Source organism: Molossus molossus, unplaced genomic scaffold (genome assembly GCF_014108415.1).
Source record: "Molossus molossus isolate mMolMol1 unplaced genomic scaffold, mMolMol1.p scaffold_m16_p_16, whole genome shotgun sequence".
In the NCBI taxonomy this organism is placed as follows: domain Eukaryota; kingdom Metazoa; phylum Chordata; class Mammalia; order Chiroptera; family Molossidae; genus Molossus; species Molossus molossus.
In genome coordinates, this window is record NW_023425351.1 from 68325907 (window position 1) to 68345719 (window position 19813).

Below are 19813 nucleotides of genomic sequence, written 5' to 3' on the forward strand. Positions count from 1 at the left end.
ACTGGGAACTTTACAAATGCGTGTGTGTGTACGTGTGTGCGCGCGTGTGTTTTCTCCCCACCAAGTCGTAACTCATCCGAAATGCTACATTGGGAATGCCACCACTTTCTACAGATGGGGGACTGAGGCATGACACTAGCCAAGGGCAGAGCCAGTGAGGGCCTTCTGAGGGCTGTGAGAAGTTTCCGCCTTACTAAAATAACTGTTAAGATCCTTGGCTTTGGAGCTGTGGGAATATCTCGCTCCTCTCCTGACACTTTAGCTCGTGAGGCAACCTCAAGGGTACATGACGTGTCCCTGCTGAGAACACTATCTGCTTGCTTCGTACCACAGCTGATCAACCACGGGCATGTTTTACAGAAAGGGGCAGTGACCCGAGAAAAAACTTAAACTACTTTCCTGATTTCCAAATCCAAACCCAAACCAGCCAAGCAAAGACACAAACGGAAGAGCGTGTCGGGAACTTCTCCCTGTACTGTCCGATCGTGAGCGAAAGTAAGAACAGCAGGTAAGCGTGTATCCGAGCAGCGGTGAGCGGTACCACGTATACAATGTAACGGCATGCAGACCATGCGTAGGAGGAAGCGGCTTCCCTGTGTGACAGGGGAGGGCAGGCCCTGCCGAGCCCTGCCTGGGTGGGGCCGTCACACACATGCAGGTGTCCGGTGCAGCCGCGGGCCATCTCACGGGTAAGAGTGAGAGCAGTTGAGCTGTACAGAGTCTGCTGACATTACAAGGAGGAGTCAGCCCATGACCCCTGTTAAGTGGGCTTGTTGGAAGGGGTCCATATCGAATCAGAGATCCCGTCCCCTGTGGACGACAGAGGCATGGAGCCACTGGGCGTGAAGGGGTCCGTGTCCGTGTCTGTCTCCCCCTCGGCCAGGTACCGTTTCTCCCTCATCCAGCTCGAGCCCCCGTTTGGGCCAAACACGTCGTCTCTGTCTTGGGAGATGCTGAAGCCACTCGGAGACCGTTCCAGCTCCTCATGGTCGACTGACATCAGGGACAGCGGCGTGTCGCTGTCCCTGGTGATGCTGCGTCTCTGTCGGGGGGAGACCCGGTCCGAGCAGGGGCCGTGCGGGTCAGCCGGGGACCGATGGCTCACCCGGGAGTCGAAAAGAGTCAAGATGGGCAGGACGGTGGGCCTCTCCGCGTACGCCGCGGTGGAGGAGGGAAGCGGTGCTGGGCCCTTTCCACAACTGGGTCTCCCTCGGGGCAGGTTCCCGGGGTCGCGGGCGAGGAAGCCATAGGGGCCCACGCTGTCGACGGGCACCTGGTGGAAGCTGTAGGCGGGGTCAGGGGGAGCTGTCTCAGAATAGTTGCACATGATGGTTTTCAAGTCAGATTCCCGGTCGTCCCCTTTCCTCTCCACCTCGGCCGGGGACGTGGCCTTGGCCGGGTCGCAGTCCACGGCGCGCGCCCGCAGCCTCTCCACGTGGTGCATGTGCATGTCCACCAGGAAATCCAGCTTCCTCCCCATGTCGTGAACCTGCAAAACACACGGAAGCGGGAGTCACTGCTGCCTCGGGGCGGGTGCTTGTCAACGGTCGGGAGGGAGGGAATGTGACAGCATTTCCTGCACAGGATGGAAGAGGGTTCCTACAGGTCCTGACACTAACAGCCATTATTCCACGCCTCCCGATGTCACGCCCTGCACAGGTACCGGTGCAGATCCAGAAATTACTGAGGCAGCCTAGGCGAAGGCTGGATGCAGAGAGAGTGGCTCGCGGACACGCACTCCCGGGAGGAGACCGAGCCGCCGGCTGTGCGGGTTAGGAGCGGGAGTCCCCGATTTGCAAGCGTTCCCGCAGAAGAAGCACGTGGACTTAGTGCTGGCTGCTCCTGTGAGGGTGTAAGCCCCTAAGGAGTGGGGCGGGGTGAGCAAGGACTGAGCTTTGCAGAACTGGAGACCGGCCCGGGGGCCTGGGGGGCCAGTGGGAGCTGCAGAGATAAGCTGTGTCTGCTCCTACCTCCCAGGCTGAGAATTTATTTAATCTCTGTGAGTGCATATGCAAGTGTGCATGTGTGCATGCATGCATGTGTGTGCACACGTGTGTGTGTGGGTACGTGAGACCTTCTCTCCCCGACAAGTCGTACTCACCGGCAGGCACTGTGCAGGTGTATCGGCCCCTCTCACAGATGAGGACAGGCCTTAATGGTAACTAACGCTTATGTGGCTGGCAGGCAGTATCTGAGTCTGCTTTACGTACGTTAAAGATATCATCTCATTCAATTTTTCACAACAGCCCTATGAAGTGAATACTAATGTCATCTGTTTTGCAGGCGAGGAAACAGAGGCACTAACTTGCCAAAAGTCAGAGCTGGTAAATGGAAGAGCTGAGAGTTTTCAAAATATAAATTAAAATTTTTAAATGAAAAAAGACATTCTTGGTAGGCCAAAAGAGAAGAACCACTGAACTTTTCTCTCGCCTCTCCTGCACCGATCCAATTTTGAGTCATGAGTAAGACAAAAGGAAGGCCAGAGATCTCAATGGGACTCGACAGTGCCACTTATCCAGGGCAACGTTCCGCACACTCAGCTAAAGGACCCAGGGACCGGGGGACAGGAACTCACACTGCTTAAGGGAGCACCGTGAAGCGCATAAGACCGGTCCCTGCCATCTGCTGCCTGCCTACTTCTACTCGAGGTGATTTACCTGTATCAACCCACTGACTTTTCACAGCAACCACATGAAATATGAAAACCCCCATTTTACAGATGAGGATACTGAGGCTCAGGAGAATTCATTCGTGTGCATGTGAGCACCCAGCCAGTAGGCGTGGAATCAGGGACTGAATTTCCACATCCTTTTGGGAATGCTGGATACACACGTTTTTGACCTGGGGGGGGGGGGGCGGGGACATCTGGAAATGTGTTTTATGAACTGTTATTTTCAGTGAGGGGAAAGAAAGACCTACCTGTCTTTCGACTTTCACAAACTTCCCCATCATGCTTTGGTCTTCGATTTCTGATGTGGATGCCCTGGCTACATACGGTTCGTTCCTGGGAAAGAGCCAACAAGTCTGTGAGGTCGTTCTATCTGCTTCTGCTTTGCAAGGTCGTTTTAGCTCGGCAGGCGTGGTCCCCAGGGCCACTATTCCCCGCTCACCCCTGCACAGACTGAAAGAGGCCGCTGGGTCCCGGAGGCACACGAGCTGGGAAGGTGAGCAACGCACCCAACTGTGCCGAGCGCGCGGGCTCCTTGAAATGACATTCTTTGGGCTTCAGTCCGACTACCAGCTGAGACCCCCCACCAGAGTGTGCGTGGCAGGGCTCTGTCCGGGGACGAGAATCCACCAGTCATGGGGACGATGCGGGAAGAGCCAGAACAGCAGACCAGGAAGGGCTTGGGCTCTGCTACTATGAAGCATTCTTTTGGCTCCAATCAAAGCCATAAATAGCCTCTTATTTTATAAAAAAGAAACATTGTTTTCATTTTCAATAACCATAAAAAATGTGTCACCCACATGGGTTGGGTGGAGAGGCGAGTCCCTGCACAGAAACCTTTCAGATGTTCACAACTCAGAACAGCCTTGGAAGTCTTTCTCTCTGTTCTGTTTGGGGGACTGGCAACCTCACCCAACTGTAAGGGAATCATTCAAATTTAGGGGCGGACACGCTCCGCAGCCTCGGTCAGTGTCCACAGACCCACCTGGGAGACTGCTGGGATGGGTAGGTGAACGCGGCCCCTTTCTGAGACTTCTTATGCTTTGGCGTAGATGGAGGTCCAGGGGTGAAAATCATGTCTATTCTGGAAGAGAACGTACAATGAGGAGGATGAAACGACAAAGAACTTTGCATGTACAGAAAGGAAAACAATCCATTCTCATCCCTCTTTAGTGCGGTGTGGGTTTGGAAAATATAGGATTAAAGGGAAAAGTGAGAGAGGGAGAGGGAGAGAAAGAAAGAGAAACACAGACAGAGAGAAAGAAAAAGAGAATTTATCATCTCAATATATTATCTTTTGGGGGGGTCTGTTAGTGCCAACGGCATCACCCCATCCCAGGGAAGAGAGAGGCAGCCAAACCATGGACAGGTTGAGGGTGGCGTCTCCTTGTTTCTCACAGGAAACATCATGTGTGCTGAAGCCTGGCTTGTCTTCCAGCTCGTCTGGTCAGTCCGTTTGTCCTGCTCAACCCTAGGCTCTGTTCTTACCTCTTCGGATCTGTGGCTTGCAGGCGTCTGTGGCCATCAGGGGCTTGGATCAGACACCAGCTCCCCGCCTGTGCAGCTCCGAACACAACAGGAGACAAATGTCCCCATCGAACTGCAGAACCGAGCAGGGATGGGGTTCGGGAGCAGCCTTGAAGGCTCACCGCAGGCACAGGACCCCGAGACCGTGCACCCAGGGGTAGCTGTGGGTCATTCGGTCTCTGCAAGCCCAGCCATTCCTCCACTGACACCACCATGAACTAGATCGCCCTTCCTTTCGGTCTGGCCTGCTCTGCCGTCAATGTAGCTGGGGACATGCAATTAGTCATCCAGGCCGTCAGCCCTGACTCATGGAAACACATTTGCCAGATAAAGATCCAAACGATGACAGTGGGAAGGTTCCTTCTGCATTCAGATGGGCTGATATTTTGGAGTCAGGTAAGTTCTGGTCTCTCCGAGCTGTATTTGCCTAAGTAACAGCATGTTAGGCTCAGAGCGTATTCACACAGCCATTGGCTGAGCAGGCTCTGAGTATAGACTGTGTGGCTGCCACTACGCTAGGTGGTCACAGCCGATATTCCAGGTACAGATAAAGCAAGGTCACAAAGAAGCATTCCTCCAACCCAACAACATGGCTAACTTCCAACTCATTGAACGTGATGGGTCCTTCTAACTGTGCAGGACACCCCACTGGGAAAATATCATTCAGATGAGGAGACCGAGGTCCAGAGAGGACCTGACGCATGTCCATTTGAAGTGGACATGAGTCAGAGAATGAGCTTCAAATAGGACTTGGGTTTACAGGTGTCAGTTCGATGACTCCTGACGGCACAGTTTCCTTCATTTTTTAAGGGTTTTCCTTTTTTTAAACCAATGTAAAGATTCGTTAAAGGTTCAATATATCTAAAAATAGAAATACAAAATCACACATGGACGCATCGTGTAGTGGACAGCCACTGAGGTCCTGGGGGGCAGCCTGCTACTTTTCTCCAGGCCCCGATGGGAGAGCGCATGTGCTGTGTGCATTCCTGTGTGAATGTCTGTACGTATGTTCTTGTGATCACATTGTACGTATCAGTTAATACTCGCACAAGATCTAAGCAGAGTATATATCTTTTATATATATATAAAATCATATATCTAAATGTGAATATACTCATACATGTACATATGTCTAAGTGTGTATATCTATGTCTAAGTGTGTATTAGTAACATGGGTATATTCACAGGTCATATGCATCTTTCACCTCATCCTATATATTCTGAAAATGTCATCTGATGGCTGCATAACTGGAATGAGGGCAGCTACCATTCTTCCCTTGATCACTGTTTGACAGTGGCGGCGGGGCGGCTGTTAGAGAGACCGGAGCTTTGTAACCAGGCAGTCCGGACTGAACTTCCCAGCTCTGCCACCTGCTAGCTGGCTAAGTCTGGGTAAGTCCTTTGCCCTCTGAGCTTCGGTTTTCTCGTTGGCAAAATGGCACATGGAACGCACTACCTTGTGGGTTATAAGGGGTGAGACATGTATGAGCAGAGCCCCCAGCTGGTCAACAAAAACGGTGGCAGTTGGGCATTGATGCAGTTTCCATCTTTCTGATATCATAAATAACACCCGACGCCCATTTTTTTTTTTTTAATACGATGAAACATTTTATATTTAGAATTAGCCAGCTGGACTCAGTTTAGATGATTCCAATTTTGTTGGCAACATTCAAAGCCTCCCAGTCAGGGGCCAGTCAGACATATGCTTTCTTGCCATGAGGCCTGATCAGGGTGTTGACCTTGGCCATGTCAATGTCACGGCGCTTCCTCCCAGCCTGTGTGATCTGGAGCTGGCTGGCTCTGACACCCACAATGTTGGATGTTCCCAGAATGTTGTTCTTAAAATTTCTCCCTGCTCTTGGGATTGTTTCTGAAGGCCTCTCGCCCTCTGCTCTCAGGTTCACGGGGCTTTGACTCCTCAGTGCTCAGGAGAGCACGGTCCTTCCAGAGGCGACTCTTACCTGGCCTGCAGGTACTTGATCCTGGAAAGCATGTCAAGATGTCCCGCGGAATACTGCTCGATCACATCCTTCACGTCGTAAGGCCTCAAAGTCTCCTTGAATTTTTTTTTATAGAGCCGGAACTGCAAAATTCTGTAAGGTGAAGTAGAGACATCGGTGCGTCATGCATAGAGAAACTGTCACTCGGACTAGCACGCTCGGGGGTGAAGAGCACCAAGGAGAAAAGGGCTGGACGGGGAGAAGTCCCGTTCCTGGTCCCGGTGCCAGCCTTCTGAACCCCACCGAAAGGCTGGTGAGAACCTCTCCTTCCTGACCGCCTGCCTTCGATCGTGGGCGTAGTAAGCAAATCGCAGTAACACTGAGAGCTAACACCGAGTGAGTCTTCATTACAGACACTGAGCTAAGTATCTCATGAGCAATCAGCTAACAGCTCAAACTAGATGGAGACTGGTCCAGACGGCTTCAGCGTCTTCCCAGGGCCACTTGCGAACAAGGTCCAAGCTTTTCTCCAACCCGGATGTGTATGCTGAGGCCCAGGTCCCGCTGCTCGCCATCTCTTGGGCAGCGGACAGCTCTCTTCCTGCGTCGCCTCTTTGCTTCTCTGGCATGCGAGCCCCCAGAAAATAAAAACTAGCTTCTGCTCTCCAAGTCTCCTCAGGCTCTTAGGAAAGGGGGACACCCAGGACTCACAGATGCCAAACCCTCACCTTCATCTTCCTGGGAACCAATAAAGTCACCCCCAGATGGCTAATGCTCTTTGAAAACACCACGCTGTCTGGCCAGTGTGGCTCAGTGGTTGAGCATGGACCCGTGCACCAAGAGGTCGCCGGTTCGATTCCTGGTCAGGACACATGCCCAGGTTGTGGGCCCGATCCCCAGTGAGGGGCATGCAGGAGGCGGCCAATCGATGTTCTCTTTCATCGATGTTTCTATCTCTCTTTCCCTCTCCCTTCCTCTCTCTAAAAAACCGATAAAGAAAAAAAAGAAAAAGAAAACCCCATGCTGAGGTCAGCGATCACTCTCACTGAGACGGCGTCAGCTAACAGCCCTAACCACAGGTCAGCGGCAGGAAACAGCGCCGACTCTGGCCCTCCCACCGAGCACAGGCCTCTTTTATGGTGCATTCGGAACACTCTTTCGGCATATTGGTTAGAGCATCCAAGTGACTTGCCATCCTGTCCAACCTCGTGTCATGTTATACGCCTGCCCTTTGCGTAACTCCGCCTCAGGTAGGTGCCGGCAAAGCACGACTCGCAGGCCGGACCTGGCGCACTGCCTGCTTTTGAAAGTCGAGTGATGTTGGGCCACAGCCGTTCATCTATGGACTGTCTACGGCGCTACAGTCCGAGCGGAACACGTGCGGCAGAGACATGGACCACAAAGCCTAAAACAGTTACTACCTGGCTCTTTACAGAGAAGGTGTGCCCACCTCGAACTACGACATCAATGAAAATGCTAAAGAGGATGGGGCAGAAGCCAGACTGTGGAGCGTCCCAGCAGAGACCTCCCTCCAGGCCGACAGATTCATCCGTGGGTTTTCATCGATTAAGACCCTTCAACCAGGTCCGGAGCCTGGTAGTTGTGTTTCATCCGGCCGTATTTCTGTCGCACTGTCCACGATGGCGTCATGAGGAAGAGGTCAATGGCCTTGCTGAGATCCGCACATTGTAACAATCCTGTTTCCCTGACCCACTGGGCTGGGACCTTGCTCAAAATTTCGTGACTAGTTCTTGGAAAACCGACTCAGTTTCTAGAATCCACTGTCACCATTGTGGACTTCTTATAGGTCCATGCCCTGATCAAAGTTTATTTTAAAAGATAAATTTTATTTTATTTTATTATTTTTTTCCTTTATTGATTTTAGAGAGAGGAAGAAAGAGAGAGAAAGAGATAGAAACATTGATGAAAGAGAACATCAATTGGCCGCCTCCTTCATGCCCCCACGCCCCACTGGGGATCGGGCCCACAACCTGGGCATGTGCCCTGACTGGGAATCGAATCAGCGACCTCTTGGTGCATGGGTCCATGCTCAACAACTGAGCCACACTGGCCAAACTAAATTTTATTTTTTTAAATTGATTTTAGAGAGACAAACAGCAATGTGTTTTTCTACTTATTCATGCATTTATTGATTCTTGTATGTGCCCTGACTGTGTATCAAACCTGCAACCCTGGGGTATTGATATGATGCTCTAACCAAATGAGCTACCCGGCAGAGTCTTCTGATCAAAATTTTCTTTAAGGGGTAGCATATTTTTATTGTCTTATAGAATTGAAAAGTAAAACAGAAATAGCCAGGAGAGATTATAGTCTCGTGTGACAGAGACAAAAAGATCCTATAATTGATTATCGGGTAAAAAGTTCTAATTAAAAAGGCAGAAGAAAGGCTATTTTGAGTAAGAGACCTATCCAGGAAGATAACTCTATTTCAATACACGTCCGTCCCTAACATCCTTTCTAATAAACGGTGGCCAAAGCCAGACAGGAGCATGACACCTGGAATATTGTCAGGAGCCCAGGGGAGTCTCTCTATAAACAGGTGAGTGGGAGTCACCCATGATGACTTGCTGGTGGACAAGTCATTTTTCTTTGGGCAGCGTCCCCCACGGCAGATGGACATACTCTTTGCATCTGCCTCAGGGGTTTTTCGAAGGGTTAACTGTCCACCTTCCCAAAGCCCAGAGCACTCCACAAAGCCATCTGCCGTGGAGGTGAGCTGGGGCCTGGGGAGCCCCACAGGTAGGGAGGTGTAGGTCCTTACCTGACAGCTCGGATGGCAGCCTTCAGGGTGGGGATCATGTCTTCAATGAGGAAGTCATTCCCGTAGTCCCTGTCTTCCGTCATGGGATCGCCTGTCCCGGCATCTGGGAGGGAGACACACTATCAGCGGCAGGCCACAGCACTCGGGGAGGCTCGGGGACCTCATTCAGCCACAGCCGTCCAAGCTCAACCTCTAGGGTCTGTGTTCCCACTTCCAGAGCCCTGCAGCGTCCTCCAGCTGTGGCCCCCTTCAGCCTTCTCAGCATCCCCTCCTATTACCCAGAAGCCGGAGTCAGAGGGGCCTGCGGTTCAGGGCTGCTGCGGGAGGAGCCTTGGAGGGAGGTGACATGAGTTCAGGGTTCCAGAGAGGCCCCTTGGAGGCAGCAAAGGGCACACATGCTGGCATTAGCTCAGATTCTCGATCTTTCAAGTCCTCTTCCTTGTGACCTTGGGGAAGGTCACTCCCCGAGCCCTGCTCATCTTCCCTTCATAAGTGGGAGGGAAACAGAGCGATAGGGCTCCTACACCCTCCAAGGACACTTTCTGACACATCTTCCCACCCCTGGGGGTGCTGAGGCCTCAGGTTGCCAGATCACATGCACCTGGCCCCTCTCCATCCTTCAGGTCGACCTCCATGCCATGCACCCATCGCTGCCACCCTAGGGACCAGGGTGCCAGGTCCCAAAGCTGCCTGACGGGTCTGTGCAGACGGATGTGGTGCTGATGGCCCAGGAGAACAGCTGACGGGGCGCCCCCTGCCCCATGAGTTGTGGGATACATGAGAGGCCTCCAGCCCAGGGACGGAATAGGACAACGTGAGACGCAGGTTCCCAGAGGGCAGGGGGCAGGCTACTTTGCAGACTGGAGAGTGGCTCAGCGGGTGGGGGCGGGGGGCTGGGGAGCCGGAAGCGGGGGCGGGGCAGAAGGCTTACCTTCGGAACTCTGCCAGAAAGCGTAGGCTTTCATGCGGAAGGCGGTGCGGAAACGCTCTTTATTGTTTAAGCCAACAGGCTTTGGCTCTTTAGAAGGGCTTTCTTCTATGGCATCTACATTCAGAGGGGTAAATAGCTTTCCTTTAGTATTGCTACCACGAGGATTAGAAAGGCGAACCCGATCCAAGAGACCCAGCTTTTGGCTACAAAATAAGCAAAAGTGAACAATTTTCCTCCTTGAGTGCAGGCTTTTCGGAACCGCCGGCCCTCTCCATAAAGACTCCTCCGCGCGCAGGACGCGCCCTGGGCCTAACGCTGCGGGCGCTGCGCCTCGGGGCCGGTGCAGACGCAGGCTCCACGGTGCGCGAGCCGGCACCTCGGGCGGGTCCTGCGCTCCTCTGGACTTTGCTTTCCTCCCACGCTCCACTGGAGCCCAAGTGGGAGACGCTAGCTCGCAGGCACACGCGGCAAAGCTTCATTATTCCTGCGCACTCCCATCTCCTGGGCATCAGCGACTTCCTGTGGACCAACTCCGCGGTGCCCAGAAGGCGCCGTGCACAGAAGCCTGATCAAATGGTCCGTGAGCAGAATCAAGTAACATCAATTGCATGAAGCAGGTACCCTAAGCTGGTGTCCGCAGACATCTGCCCATGGATAGAATTTAGGGGGCGTCCATGAGCTTGGATGAGAAAACACGGCTCCTTTGATTTATTAACATATAACTGAAAGGCAGCCCGTCTTTCTATTGCCTGTGTTGGTAACAAGCCCGTGGTATCCCGACTGCCCCAGTCACACCCTGTGACTTCCCACGACAGAAACCACAGGTCATTTTATTTATTTATTTATTTTATCCTCACCCGAGGACATTTTTCCATTTTTTGTTCAGGTAGAGTGGGAGGGAGAGAGAGGAACAGAGAGAGAGAGAGAAACATCGATGTGAAAGGAACACATCGAGTGGCTGCCACCCGCACAACCGACCAGGGCCGGGGACAAACTGCAACCGAGGTACATGCCCTAAGCGGGAACTGAACCGGGGTCTCTCAGGACCGCAGGCCGATGCTCTAACCGCTGAGCCAAACCGGCCAGGGCTCACAGGTCATTTTATATCCTGTTCTCTCCAGAGACTGAGGCACTTGTCACAGCTTCAAAGTCAAGCTAGTGTTCCATCTGCCACCAGGCGGTCGTCAGATTGGTCACAGAGAAGCACATCTCAAATGTTTCAATACTCTGGCGATTATGTTTCAATTCAGCGTTGACCCTTGAACAACAAGGGTTCTGATTGTTCATAACAACAAGTTAGAAGGTAGTTTGAAAAATACAGGTGACTACTAGAATTACTGTGGTGATCACATTGTAAGGTATATAAATGTTGGATCACTATATGGTACATATACAACTAATGTATAGCAACAATACTTAAACAAGTTCAAGGGTCAGGTTCACTTACAGTGGATTTTTAAGAATAAATATACAGTTGGCCTTCTGTACCCCCCGTTTCACATCCACGGATACAACCAGCTGAGGAGCAAAGCAGTATTTCTGACCGGCACCTGGGAACCCATGGATACGGTGGGACAACTCTGTGCATGGCTCTTTGCCATTTTATGTAAGGGACTTGGCCACGCGTGGATTTTGGCATCTGCGGGGTTCCTGGAATGAATTCCTGTGGATGCCAGGGACTGCGGTTACATTTTGGGGGAGTCAAAATGTATATGTGGATTTTTGACTATGGGGCTCAGCACCCCATCCCTCGTATTATTCAAGGGTTGACTGTAATGTTTCTTTTATAACCGTATGCATTTTATGTATGGATTCAAATTTGTTATTCTGAGAAAGAATCCCTGGACTTCATCCTACTGCCCAAAGTGTTCTCGGTGCAAAAAAACAGTTAATAAATCCAACATAAAGTTGCCCAGGTGCCCCTTGACTTGAAGTCCAACTCTACCCTTCACCATCTGTGTGACCTTGGGCACATCCATGAGCCCCAGTTACAACATCTCTAAAATAGGGAGAAGCATTCCCACAGTCCTTTCTGTGGGGTACACACCAGAGAGAAGCCACACTGAATGTGTCCACACATCAATGTACTCAGCTCAGCGCTTCCGCTCCTTCACCACAGGGGGCCGGACGCACAGTAGGTGAGCCAGGCACTCCCGGAATGAATGCATGAGTGATGAATGCGGGCTGTCGATTCAGCTCTGCATCGGACTGAGACGACAGAGTATTTTGAAAGAGTGTGTCTGGTTATGACAGCCATGTGCTTGGCACCGAAGCTGCTGACATCTTTGCGGTGTGGTGTGGCGTGGTGAGGGGGTCGTTGGTGTTGGGGCTGCAGAGAAGGCTGTCCCCCCCCTCCCTGCCAAGCAAGCAGGGGCCCTGTGTTCTCTGAGCACCAGGTCCTCTGGATTAGAGTCTCACAACACCTGCTTTCTAGAGGTCTAGGGAGCATTACACATCGTGGGGTCTGTCACGTTTCTCGCCTGCAGCCTGGTCCCGAGAACACACGGATGAATGAGTGAGCACACGGTGAGCCTGCTCTTCCCTCTCCCCCAGCCCTGTTACGCTAACACTCTGCCTGGGGTCAGTTCAGAGAAACTCCAGGACTCAGAGCTCCATCTCCCGACCCGAAGTCCATTTTCTAACCTGCTTTCCTCACCGGAACTGGATGAATGACCAACAGGACAGAGAATGACATGTCAGGGCCCGTGGGCTGAAAACACTGGACAAGACAGGAAATCGGCTGGACACACAGGGAGGACTTCCCACTATTATACGTAAAAGGGGACCGCTAGACCAGTCATCTCTCAGGCCCGTTCTTCTCGGCCCCTGCCTACGTGTGGAGGGTCTGTCCCTCTATGCACACCAAGCCCCTCACCGTCCCCAAGTCTCCTGCACGGCTGGGTCCACACCGGTCCTACAGCTTGTCATGCCTTCCTTGCCTGCTCAGCTGACCTCATTCCCATCTGCTCTTTAACACTCCCTGAGTGCCCCCCTCAGAAATGACGTGCCCACCTCTGCTCCAAAGGCACACTGTTCTCTCTGTCCCAGAGTGTAACGTACTGAGAGGAGAGGATGCGTTTCCACGTCTGCCCGCCCCACTGGACTGCGTGGACTGCGCAGCCCGGGCGAAGCGGAGACTCTGCCTGGCTAGCTCCATCCCTGGCATATCACAGTGGGAGGGGCAGTGGCAAAAATCCTGGGCTCTGGGGCAACAGCAGCCTGGGAGGGAATGTCCTGAGAAGGACCTGCCCCAGAACACTGGACTTCTCTCTGGTTCCCGCGTCCTCTCATGCACAGTGATGCCCAGAGCCCTCGCTGCTCGTGGGTGATGACGGGTTAAGTGAGAAAGACGCAGATCTGAGCCTCTGCCCGGGCTGCCAGAAGCCCTCACGAAATGCTGGTTGGCAGCATCATCTCAGTAAATAATCCTCTGCCCACATCAGCAGCAGAAGGCTAATGATGTGTGAAAAGGACCATGAAAAAGTCGGATTTTGTTGTTTTTTTAAATGAACTGAAATGAGTTCTTGGGGTGTATGTATTATACTCCTTTTATTTATTTTTTATTTTTCTATTACAACTGGCATCCAATATTATTTTACAGTACTTCTTCACGCTAGTCTCAAACACTCCGCGTGGCCACTGAACTTGACCTCGGCAGGAGACAAGTAGATGAAGACTTAATTCCAGATAAACTAAGACGACGAAATAACGGCAGCCGCTCGGTCCTGCCGTGAGATGGGGCGGATGTGCCGACTATGGGAAAGCTAACTTGGAGTTCGCCTGTTTGCCTTTCAATGGTTCGCGGCAACCTTAGCAGTCGGATGGCTGTGGCCATGCCCACGTGACGCCCCAGCAGGCACAGGATGGCTGACAAGAGATGGATTCCATCAGCGCTAGGAATCCGGATGCGACAGGCAGAAGTCAGGAAGCTCAGCTCTGAACCCTCCCAGCCATTGCATGCAAGCGGCTGGCGGAATTCTCCCTCCAGCAAAGCGGTGATCAGCTTACTTCTTAACTATGTTGCCTGAAATCGGAAACCCCAAAGGACAATCAAGTGCAAGGCAACGCGACACCCTGGAAATCAAGACCCATCTCTGCCTGTCTCAGCACGGAGTTCCAATGCGCCACTCATGCCGTGGCTGGGACAAGCTGCCGTGGCTGGGACAAGCTGCCGTGGCTGGGACAAGCTGCAGGCTGGCAGGCAAAGCTCCTTCTTGGAGCTGACATCCCATCTCCTTGGAAAGCTGGGCTCCCTGATCGGGTAAGTACAGACAGACGGTTTTGAGACAGGAACTGGGAAAACTGGAACACAGTGGAGGGGGATGGAGAAGTAAAGTCAAGGCTGCCCTGTCCTGGCAGATGGAGCCCTTGTCCTGGCCTCCTGCCTCAGATCTCAGCCCCAGGGAAGTGCAGCCACAGCTCTGGGCAGTTCCTGACTTCAGACCTCCGGACCTTTGCACATGCTGTGACCCGTACCTAGGAAAACCTTCAACCTTTCTTTCAACTAAACGACTCTGACTTTTTATCTGGAAGTGTGGCCAGACTTAATGGAAGTGTTATGAAGCTCACCGTCGCCCCCACTCCCACTCCCCAGAGCCAATCTATGTTACCCAGCACATGTAGCCTGTATTTAGATCCTTCTCAGAAACTTCTGTGTCTAATTTTTTAAAAATATTTTTTCTTTATTGACTTATTTTTAGAGAGAGAGGAAGGGAGAGGGAGAGAGAGACGGAAACGTCGATGAGAGAGAACATCGACTGGCTGCCTCCTGCATGCCCACCACTGGGGTTCGGGCCCATAACCTGAGCATGGCCCTCACTGGGAATTGAACCAGTGACCTTTTGGTGCATGGGTCAATGCTAACCACTGAGCCACACCGGCCAGGCAGTGTGTCTATTTTTTTAATTGGTTCATAATTCAGAGAGGCTGGGGTGCTACAGATCGGCACTCCCCAAGTTCCAGAAGGGAAAGTGAGACTGAGCCCTTAGGACATGTCGGGAATCACTCTGAGGTCAAACAAAGCTGGTCCTAGTCTCATCTCGGCATCTCGGTCACTCGCGGCCTGGCGCCTGTGTTGCAGGGTCTGGATGGCAGAAAATACCAATAGTAGTGGGACTGGGTCCAAGGCTCTTATTTTGCTCTGGGTAATAATTTTCTCGTCAGTAAAATGAGGGGCTTGGCTTAACTGAGCTTTCCATTCCTCCACACCTTGAAGAGTCCTTGCTTCCAGGGCTCGGAAGGAGATTTACTGCCAACATCATTCATCACCCCGTGAGATGAATTTCCTGTGGCTGATGTCACAGGGAGACGGCAGAGTGTGAATCACAGCGTCTAACCCGATGCTCCTCCGTCCACAGCGTGGCCTGGCTCTGAGCCTTTCCCTGCCTCCACCGCCCCTCTCGGGGCCGGACTCCAGCTACATGGCCAAGGAAAGGCCGAGGAAAACAGGGATTAGGTCAACTCTTCCCAGCAGACATGAGGATCAGCACGGGCTGGGCCATGAACTGCAAAGACAGACCAACTGGGTCCAAGTCCTGCTCTTGCTACATTCTTAGCTATATGACCTGGTGCAAGTCACTCGCCTCTTTGAACCTCAGTTTTCTCATCTGTAAAATGGGGATTAAAAAGTTTCTACTGCCTGGCTGGTGTGGCTCAGTGGATTGAGCATCATCCCATGGACTGAGAGGTCCTGGTTTGACTCCTGGTCAGGGCATATGTTGGGGTTTCAGGCTTGATCCTCAGTAGGGGGCATGCAGGAGGCAGCTGATCGATGTTCCTCTCTCATATCGATGTTTCTATCTCTCTCTCCCTTCCTCTCTCTCTTAAAAAAATCAATAAAAACATATTTTTAAAAAACGTTTCTACTCATGGGCTCGCTGTGAGGGCTAGACGTGCTTAGAATTGTACCTGGCAAGCAGTAAGCCTTTTTTATAAATGATTGTTATGATACCTGAATTCTCTGCTGCAAACAATCATCGTCTGCTAACTCTGACAGCTCTGCAATGAGAAGGACAGAACACATGACAGGAGATAAAGAAGTTGCCTGGAACACATGTCCCCCCTCTCCAAAGAGGGGTGCAGAGACCAGCCCTGCAGGCTGCTGTTCAGACTGAATTGCTTGGAATTACAAAGAGAACAACTGGGCTCAAGCAAACAGTTATTGTCAACCGGTACCTGTTTTGAATATTCAAAAAACGCTAGTTTCTATCAAACAAATGCCCCTAATCATCAGCAGCGCTGCACGTGTAATGAATAGCAATAACTGATGTTTAAGACGATGTCCCTCACACGACATACCAGTCTGTTGTGGTGTCCTCTAGAACGAACCAGGCTCGGTGCGCTTTATTGTTGATGTCGTGCAATGAAATGTCACTTTTAGGGATTGGAGAATGTATGGGTTAGACCTGATGCCTGTTATAGGGAACTATGATTTTTGTCCATCCCTTGGGAATTTCTGAACTGGAGCTGGGTGAAGACAAAGAAGAAGAGTTATGGTCTGGGGGCTGCCTGCATTCACCCTTTATCAGGATGGCAAAGGTCAGGCGAACAAGTGAGACTAAGAAGGAACGCAGAAACAAGAGAGCAGAGAAATCCCAGAAGGCCCCAGTCCTCTTTCCCAGGGGTTCCCATCGTGTCTGATGGGTGACCATTGGACCGTGACATTTTCCTCCTAGTCCAAGGCCATTTAAGTTGGGTTTATGACACTCTTAGAATAAAGAGTTTGTCCATCCATCATCCATCCACCCACCCACTTTTTCAGTAAGCCTCAAAATGCATCCGCCCGGGCCTTCATTACTCGTGCACATGCCCAGTCGGACTGAATTCTGTTCATGTCTGTACAGGAAGGTCTCTAAAGGTAGACTTGGCAACTTGCAGTATGAACTCCTGTGTGATTTAAAACCTTGTTGGTCATGAGAGCAGGGGAAAGAGCATCCTGTGGGAGTCCTGAGACCTGGATTGTGTAACCCCTGGAGCTCATGGCTCTGTAGCCTGGGGCAAGCCTGCCCTCCTGGGGGGGCTTACTTTGCCCTCCTGGGGGGGCTTACTTTCTGTAATAGCACCTAGAAGAGGATCTCTGTGGTGTCTCCCCACTCCCTCTGTGAGCCACGAGCTGCTGAAGGGTCCCTAGCAGATGTCCCTTGACACCATCAAGGTCAATCCTCCAGTCCTCCTTGACAATCTCCCCAGCGCCCCCTACAGCCCAAACTGGGTCCAGGAAAGAAACACTCGTCTCTGAAAACAGGCACAACGAAGGCTGAACGGCCGAGCTGTTTCTGCGTGGTTCACCAGTGCTGCTGGCCACGGGTTCTTCAACGTGGGCTTACGGAGGGGAAGGAGCACCAGGGACCCTGTTCAAAAGGACTTCACCACTGTCCTCAAGTGGTTCCCTACAAATTGGTCCAGGGTCCTGCAGTTGAGCTCAACGTCCAGGAGACGGACTCCAAGCTCCCCGAAATGGTTGGTCCACAATAACAGATCAAACATATATTTAAACTGATGTTTGCAAGAGATGGTCTTTTTTTACAGCCTCGAGCAGGTCTACAGTCTCCTGGTTTGTGGTATCTCCCTGAGAAGGAGTGAGGGACAGAGAAGCACTCGTAACCCAGAACTCAACCTGTAGTGAGCGTGCTTTACTGGGGAACCTGCCACAGTTGTGGGGATCACGAAGTATAGCCTTGACTCACTTTTTAAAGAATCATATGTGAGCTCAAGAAGCAAATGAAGGATATATAATGAATTTCATGGTAATACTCAGACCTCCTGAGTTTGGATTTGGTCTTGCCACTCAGCTGACCCAGGGGGAATAATAACTCCATCTCCCTGAGCCCCAACCCCTTCTATCAAAAAACGAGAATATGAGGACCCAGAGGGGTTGGGAGGACCAAACGAGATAACGTATGCTGAACTCCAGGCTCAGAATCCAGCCCCAGGGAGAAACTCAGTCAGTAGCTATGGCTATGGTCACTATGAAGGTGTCCCTGAGTAAATGAACACGAAGATGAGGCAGGGAACAGTGGCCCCAAAACTCTATCTGTGACCAGCATGGCCACCCAGGGGCCCTACCCCATCCAGAACTGGACCCTCCGTCCCGACACAGTGGTGGGAGAAAAGAAATTCATAATCAGAAACGTACCTGGCTGCTGCCTCCAGGTGTTCTTTCCTATAAGGAGATGAGGGAGAGAAAAAAACAGAGCATAAATTATGTGGAACCCCCTCCCCAACATCTGCCCCAAAGCTCCCCTTTGATGACGACAGAGGAAGAGAGCAGAAGTCTAGGACAGGAGGAACTTTCACGGTATGTGAAATTCTCTTACGGTACGTGAAAGAGATCTCAATAAAGTTATTTTTTTTAAAGAGCATAAATAAAAAAACCACAGGAAGCAGGTGAGGACACACCAGTGTATTACCAGCTACTTCTTTGCCATTAGACATGTGGCATGAGCTGGAATTAAGGGACATTCTTTTTCAAGGAGCCTGCCTCCTTTCTGATTGGTTGCTAAGTGAATCTCTCTAATGACTTTACACTTTTGTCCTTGAAAAAGAAAGAATGTTCTCTCTTAGTTTCCAAGACAAGACATTCTTCTATCACAGCAGCTATCTGCAGCACAATGGATCCTCCAAGGCTCTGACAGCTAGGACAATACCTTGTTTATAATAAGACAATCCGAAAGAATGGGCCTATTGCCAAGACCTTGGGATGCACAGCAAATGGAAATCATCTTGGTGCTGTGTTCAGTGCAGTCCAACAGGCTGTTTTTGAGTTCAAGGTCACTCTGTACTCTTAGAGGGAAGCGGCCTGCCCAGTCTAAGAAGACCCTTGCTATCCAAAAGAAGACGGATTCGATGCAAAACCTTAAATAATTATAGCAATGATAGAATCTTGGGACCAAAAGGAAACACAGGTCATATTCTGAACACAGAAGTCTAATCACCAGTAAGAAGACACAGTGAGCAAACCCAAACTTAACCACTCACTTAACAAAGCCTGGTTTCTGCTCATCTTCTCTCTTCCACAAGTCATCACGCCTTGAGGTATTTCCCCCTTTGCATTTCCCTCTCCGGACCGACATCTCCCTGCCCCTTCGTCCTGCTTCACCTTGGTCTAGGTCCTCACCTCCTCTTACCCGGCAGCCATCTGCCAGCTGATCTCGCCTAGAATCTTGCGCCTGTCCAGTCCATCCCCACACTCCTGTCCTGTCCATCCCCACACTCCTGTCCTGTCCATCCCCACACTCCTGTCCCGTCCATCCCCACACTCCTGCCCTGTCCATCCCCACACTCCTGCCCTGTCCATCCCCACACTCCTGCCCTGTCCATCCCCACGCTCCTGCCCTGTCCATCCCCACGCTCCTGCCCTGTCCATCCCCACACTCCTGTCCACCCCCACACTCCTGCCCTGTCCATCCCCACACTCCTGCCCTGTCCATCCCCACACTCCTGCCCCGTCCATCCCCACACTCCTGCCCCGTCCATCCCCACACTCCTGCCCCGTCCATCCCCACACTCCTGCCCCGTCCATCCCCACACTCCTGCCCTGTCCATCCCCACACTCCTGCCCTGTCCATCCCCACGCTCCTGCCCTGTCCATCCCCACGCTCCTGCCCTGTCCATCCCCACGCTCCAGTCCTGTCCATCCCCACGCTCCAGTCCTGTCCATCCCCACGCTCCAGTCCTGTCCATCCCCACGCTCCAGTCCTGTCCATCCCCACGCTCCAGTCCTGTCCATCCCCACGCTCCTGTCCTGTCCATCCCCACGCTCCTGTCCTGTCCATCCCCACACTCCTGTCCATCCCCACACTCCTGTCCTGTCCATCCCCACACTCCTGTCCACCCCCACACTTTTGTCCTGTCCATCCCCACACTCCTGTCCTGTCCATCCCCACACTCCTGTCCTGTCCACCCCCACACTCCTGTCCTGTCCACCCCCACACTCCAGTCCTGTCCACCCCCACGCTCCAGTCCTG

General features: G+C 52.0%; 1 protein-coding gene across 1 annotated transcript in view; it reads right to left on the reverse strand.

Moving 5' to 3' along the window:
- Positions 1–517: 517 nt before the first annotated feature.
- KCNQ3 (potassium voltage-gated channel subfamily Q member 3) overlaps positions 518–19813 on the reverse strand; it is a 199493-nt gene continuing 180197 nt past the window's right edge. The window contains exons 9-15 of the mRNA XM_036263963.1: positions 17983–18009; positions 9849–10051; positions 8918–9020; positions 6157–6288; positions 3654–3752; positions 2920–3004; positions 518–1489 (exon numbers count right to left, since the gene is read on the reverse strand). Coding sequence (XP_036119856.1) covers positions 761–1489; positions 2920–3004; positions 3654–3752; positions 6157–6288; positions 8918–9020; positions 9849–10051; positions 17983–18009 — 1378 coding nt within the window. The 3' untranslated portion in view covers positions 518–760. The remainder of the gene's footprint in view (positions 1490–2919; positions 3005–3653; positions 3753–6156; positions 6289–8917; positions 9021–9848; positions 10052–17982; positions 18010–19813) is intronic.